The 7,126-nt window shown below is 26.4% G+C and overlaps 1 protein-coding gene across 1 annotated transcript; it reads left to right on the forward strand.

The window, feature by feature from the left end:
- The first annotated feature begins 289 nt into the window (after positions 1–289).
- On the forward strand, positions 290–950 carry LOC125868608 (auxin-induced protein 15A-like). The gene has a single exon (XM_049549231.1). It carries the CDS (start codon positions 368–370, stop codon positions 668–670), a length of 303 nt encoding a protein of 100 aa, XP_049405188.1. The 5' UTR covers positions 290–367; the 3' UTR covers positions 671–950.
- Positions 951–7,126: the final 6,176 nt, after the last annotated feature.

The raw sequence follows: 7,126 nt of genomic DNA on the forward strand, positions 1-7,126 counted from the left end.
AATAATTATCTATCTCATCCAAAAGTTTAATTACTAAAAATATTTTTATTTACCTAATGATATGTTCAACAAAAATCAGCATGTCACATTTTTCAAATAATGCAAGATTTTTATTAATTTTGTACCCTAAAGTGGTAGGACATGATGTCCTGAAATAGATTAGGCAAAACCATGTGATCTTTTGCCAATTTCTTCACCTGATATGTTTGCCAACTTCACACATTAATCTTCATTAATTTATTGCCAATTTGAGGATTGAAATGACTCTATATATGTAGTCTAGTTTTCCTATCTTCCTTTTCAAACACAAGTCAAATTCATTTCAAATTAAAACATCAATTTAGCCTCAAATCTTTTGTGTTTAAAAATGGGAAGAGGTTTAGTTGGAATATCAAATGCTAAGGAGAAGCTTAGAAGAACAATTTCACCAAGAAATGGAAGCATTTCATCTACTACAAATGATGTACCAAAAGGACATTTTGCAGTTTATGTTGGTGAAACATATAGGAGATTTGTTGTTCCAATTTCTTACTTGAATCACCCTTTATTTCAAGATTTGTTACATTGGGCTGAAGAAGAATTTGGGTATAATCATCCTATGGGAGGTATTACAATTCCATGTAGTGAAGATTACTTTATTAGTCTCATTTCTTTACTTAAGTCATCATAGACTCTAAAGAATTGTAAACTTATTTCATCTCATAGTCTTAGTGATTTCTTTTTTTTTTCCTCTACCATTTGGTATCTGGAATTCATTGGTCCGATTGATCCGGATTTATGCAGCATATAAAGATCTTCATTTTTCTATGAGGAGTTACTTTATTTCTATGGCTCAAATCTGAGACATTTGGATTGAGAGAGCTCGACTAAGTCAGCCTCGATCTCTTCAATTTTGTAACATGGACTATTCCCAATGTAATATGTATATTCAATATTCAAATAATGTTTTTTTAAATCCTTTTTCCTGTTTTTTATTATTACCCTGATCTTGATCTTATTAACTGGAAATTATATGGACCACAATAAAAAAAAACTAGCTAGCCAGGTTAGGTGCACTGACAACCAAAAGAATAGATAATTAAATATAAATAAATGCATCATTTCCAGATGAATTAACTACTAAATGGTAATGGCACCTCCAAATGATTACTGACAATAGATTTGATAATTTATTTTATTTTTTTGGAGGGGAAGATCAGTTGGGAATTATTATATTTAGATTGAAAATCATGATTAGTCGCAGAAAGAGATATCATAAAGTATACATTTTTTGCTTGCAGACACAAACAAATAGTGAATTCAACGTTTTCTACTAATTATGATTTATGGCTACACAAATTAGTTATGGTTAAAACTAAAATATTATAGGCAAATTAATGAGCTAAATTGTCCTAGTTGAATGCATAAGCAAAAAACTATATTGTTATAAAAAATATTTTCGAAAAAAACTTAATTACTATATTAAGGTATTGATGATGTTATTATAGATTAAAAAAAGTTATAAAGAAATAAAATATAACCTAAAAATTATTTTCAAAAAAAAACTTTTATTATAATAAGATATTGTTATTTGAAGATATTGCTATGGAGAAGTTGGGCTCTACTCTACTAAATAACTAGGCAAAAAAAATATTCATTTTTACTTGTCCTTAGTATAATTTTTCCTTTACTTGTTTATTCTTAACAAAATAATTTTATTAATATTTTTTTTACTGGTTCATTTTTAATAAATTAATTTTTATAGTTAATTTTCTTCCAACAGTATCCTTATCATTAAGTAACTACATAAAGTACTACTAATCAAATTTAGCTTTTTAATATACAATTAATACAAATTATATTCCTCAGTCCAAAATAAATATATTTCTAGCACTCTTTTATGGTTCAAAATAAATGAATGTTTCAAAGTCCAAAAATATATTAAATTATATTTTTGTAAAATTATCCTTTTCTACAATAATTTTTTAAATTATCACTAATTTTAAGAAAAATTGGCGAAGAAGCAAAATGATATAATTAACAAATTACCCTTTTTATTAATGTCATTAGTTAATTTTTTTTTTTTGAAAAGGTGTATTACCAGTTTACCACCCAAATTTATTTTGAAATGGAGAAAGTTTAATATAGTAAAATAATTTTCTAATAAATAATTTCTTAAGGTGATCAAGTATTAAGTCAATAAAAGCCAAATAAAAAAAAAGTATAGTATATTATGTTGACTATATTAACTTTTGTTGAAGTGGCAAAACTTAGAGAGCAAGGTGGGAACATATTAAAAATTTAACAAACAAATCAACAATAGCACTTAAAGAAATTTATCACGAAATGGCGACGTAATTGTGTTTGTTTAATGGCACTTGATGTTATTAATTAATGATATATAACAGCTAGCAAGACGCAGAATATACCACGAACTTTGGGGGCAACAGAATTTAAGCCAAAATATATTTGAAAAAAAATATATTATATTTCAAGTACTGTAGCTCAAGAAAATGCTCATTTAATGTATCGTCTTCATCTAATTATACGACTAATTTCATGACTCAAAACTTACATTATATTTATTGATATTGTATAATTCTATATTGTTCTTACAATTTAATCTATAATCTATTTTATGTTATTATTCCTTTCAGTGCAAAAGATGTTTTAGGCTTGATACATGGATTAAGGTATTCATTTACTTTTAAAAATTAAATTAATAGAGGTTTTGACTAAAATATCTTTAATTGTGATTTTTTTTTTCCCTTTTTGACATAAATTATCATTGAATTAGGAATATGTCAAGTGAAAATTTGAAGGAAAACAAAAATTCTTAAATACCTTCTTAATATATGAAACATCATTATTTTAGATCGGAGAAAATATTATACTTTTATTCTTTTTAATCTATGTAATTTGATTCAAAATGCAACTAGTGTCAAATTTATTCATTTCAATGTGAATTCAAATATAATTTTTTAAAAGTATTTCAAAATAAAATTTAAAGATCAAATATATTCTACAAAGCGGTACGCGGTATGAGCTTTAAAATAAAACTGTGGGCTATCACCATAAATATAAATATTTCATTCATTCAAAATATTTATCGTTATTAATTTCATTCAAAAGTATTCACACTGCAACAAGTTGGGGGATCCAATTGATAAATTTATGAGATCACTGCTACTATCATACTAATAATGCATGCAAGAGAAGAAAAAAATAAATAGAACCATCCACCGTCGAGCTTTCTCAGGGTCCCACACTTCTTTCCATATAGTTATTAATATTATAATATCAATTCATAAACAACCAATAGAATTCAAATCCTATATATATATAGTATAACTTATATGTTTATCAATCATATCTAAACCTTAAACAATTTTAACTTCTTCTTTTCTTCCTCCAGATTGAAAGATAATTAGCCAAAGAAATTTTGTTGGTTTGATAATGGGGATTATAGGTATAAGGGCGATGATTCGACAAGCTGCTAAGTATAATGTTTTTTTACGAACAAAATTAGAGGTACCAAAAGGGCATATAGTAGTGTATGTGGGAGAGAGGTATTACAAGAAACATAAGAAGTTTGTGGTTCCAATATCATATTTGGAACATCCATTATTTCAAGAATTGTTGAGGAAAGCAGAAGATGAATATGGATTTCATCATCCAATGGGTGGTCTTACTATTCCATGCAGTGAAACTACATTCCTCACTATCATTTCTCATTTGAATCTCATCTCTACATGTCAATAATATTAATTGTTGTTATTGAACTCATTGTATTTTTAAACTTATGAGTTCAACTATTTATTACTGTAATTTAATGATTTTTTTTTCACAGATATATATATATACTCATCATATACATTTAAGTTCAATGTAATCAATTACCGGTGTAAGGAAATATATTTTTCACTTCCAAGTTCCATATGAAACAATTCGTATATTTTCTCATTGAAATTTTCAGTGACAATTCCGACACAAATTTTGATTGAATTAATGAGAAAAGAAAAAATAATAGTGTTTTCAAAAAAAAAATTAAGAAACTTCTTATTATTTCATTGAGAATCTGTTCTCCACTATTATATTTTTCTAGTGAGCTGATGTAGTGGAAAATTATATTTATAAGACAAATTTTTCATTAATTCACAGCAAAAGGCCTCTCTCTATTTCTACTTTTTCTTTTCTAGTAGTGATTATTCTGAATTACTCCATATTTTACACTTGCATGCACTAATTGTTTGTATTTTCTCATAAATCACAACACACATCATTATACTCCCATTCCATCTCAATATTTTAACGAGTATATTTTCAAGAATATACACAAAAAAAAAAAAAAGTTAAAACTAAATCTATATTTTCGCGAAGATGAAAAATCTAAATTACTTTCTGACAATTAAAATTATATACATTAACAATGTGATGAACTTAACATTTTACAACATAATGTAATTTAACTTGTTATTCTAAATTATCAATAAATACTAGTATAACAAAAATACATATTATTTGTATATCTAAGTTAAATCCATTATTTTGACACCTCGTAGTCTCATTTATGATACTAATAAAAGAATAGCTTCCACTTCTTTGGGGCTACTAATATTCTACGCTGTTTTGCATGGCTGGATTTTCATGTTTATTAAAAAGAGAATATTAATTCGCGGTGGAAAAGTAGTGTAGAGAAAGACGTACTAATTAATTTGATTTAAAAATAACTTACTTTACATCATCGTTAATTAACACACTGGGAATGATTAATTATGACATGTCGGTGGGGTTATTTATGTTCATGTACGGAGTGTCTTCTTTTTATCTGATGGATTATTCACTTTGTCTCATATTAATTGATCATCTTATTAAAAAGTTGTTACTATTACACTATTAATTGTCCACCTTACTAAATAAAGAAAATATTAATTAGATTTTTCCTATATTACCTTGTAATTAATTTTTTTTAAAAGTGATCACATTTATTTATAATTTTTTAATATTCATATAAAAAGAAAATTGTTATAGGACGAAGGGAGGGAGTATTGTTAATTCTAAAACTCTCAGAACTCTAAGTCACGTTGATTCTGTTTAGATGGAAAATCGTTTTCCATCATGATAATTAGAGTATTTTTTTTATTATCACATATTCTTTGATATTGATGACTATACTTCCAATTTTCTTTTAAATAAAGTACTTTTATATGAGTTGTTAAGATAATTAATTGCTGCTCTCTTTCCTATAATCAAAAAATTCTTTTAATATTTCTTTTATATTCAGTTGAAAGGGAAATAAGAAATTATTTATTGGAACTAGTCAATAGTTAGAGAACGTTTTACCCTTAAATGAAATTTCTTATATTCTTAATATGAATAATTCAAATTAATCATATCCCAAAATAATTCGCAATTCATAAGTAATTTTAAAATATCAATGCAGAATAATAATATCTAACATTAATTTAAAATTGTAAATATGAACGCGGAGAATTAGATGCACAAACAATACATATATATCCTGGCATTATTAGTGGCCATCTAATAATCCATTTAGTTAGTTTGTTAATTAATTCTTTACGAAATGATCATTGGTACGAAATTTAGTTTTGTTGACATTTGGGAATTTTTTTTTTCTTTCCTTTTACTCCTTTCTGTTACAAGTCATCAACTTGATTAGGTTTGGATGTACAATCACAATTTTTTTTTTATGTTCAATATAATAAACATTATTCAATCACCTCTCTTGACCATATATAGCATCCATTTAATAATTTAATTTATATAGGACAAACTTTGTGAGCTCTATTACATTATTATTTTTCATGTAAGTCTATAGCTCAAGTTAATTTTATATAATATGTACATTCATGTTACTTATTAAGTATTCACAATTACAAAAAAAAAATGTAGTAACTATGCGGACAAATTTTGACTGATAATATATATAAAAAAAAATTATATTAATTGTTGATATATATAACTTATAATATATTTTTAAAAATATTTTAATTGGCTGGAGGCACGAAAGAGTTTCAACATATGTATATGTATATAATATAATAAAAGAAAGAGTAACATTTAGATAACGACTGGATAATTAAATATGAAGAATTTTTCAATTTGAGTGTATTATACACAATTAAAGACAAAAAATATTGTATAGGGGCCGGAGATGTTGTTTCATGTTTGGTCGTGTTTGAGACACAAACATTAATATGGATGAAAACTATGTCCAAATTGGAAACAATGGCCAAGTGACGGTGTTGTGTATTATGACCACCAACAAATTAAAACAAGCCAAATTCAAATGTAAGTGGATATAAATAATTAAAATTAATTATGGAAAAATTACATGGTTAACTAACTTGTACACTCTATTTGATACAGCGTCCTCTTTCGATCTATTGTGATCGTATCCAACGCCACTGTATGTGTCGATACAGTGAACGAACACATACAACCTATGGTGTTTGTATCCAGTATGAGATATATCGAGCGAATGCAATAATAAAATTTAAAATTTTGTTAAAGATAGTTGAAATTTAATATATATGTATAAACATAATTTTTGTATACACACTATAAGATTCTATATATATGCAGTATAATTTTTTAATGGAGGTGGATCAACTGACCACCCTTTACTCTATATAGCTATGCTACTGAGTGAACACATACAACTCATGGTGATTGTACCCAACACAACTATGTGCATTGATACGGTAAAATTGAGCATACAATAGGATAAAAACAAATAGTAATTAGGTAAACTATAATTATGTACGATAACTAGACTCTAAAAGTATAGTCTTTATGAAAGTTTCTCAAGTAATCAAACTTCGTAGCAGCAGCCCAAATATGCAATAAGTTCAATTAAACAAGTGGGCTCCTTAATCAAGACTTGGATGAGAGTGATGACTTCATAGGGAATTGAATATTTCATTTCATTTTCTTCCAATTTGACAAAAATGAGCAAAGGCCATGTGAGGTAGGACCTCCCTTGCACAGTCCACTTTGGTAGCAACAACATATGCAGCTAATATAAATTATAATTTCCACTTCAAACAATTCAGAACGACAAGTTCTTCCAATTATATCAAACACCAAATTTAGTACAACCAAGTCAGTATTAAAAAAAGTGATC

This window comes from Solanum stenotomum, chromosome 1 (genome assembly GCF_019186545.1).
Source record: "Solanum stenotomum isolate F172 chromosome 1, ASM1918654v1, whole genome shotgun sequence".
NCBI classification, from domain to species: Eukaryota; Viridiplantae; Streptophyta; class Magnoliopsida; order Solanales; family Solanaceae; genus Solanum; species Solanum stenotomum.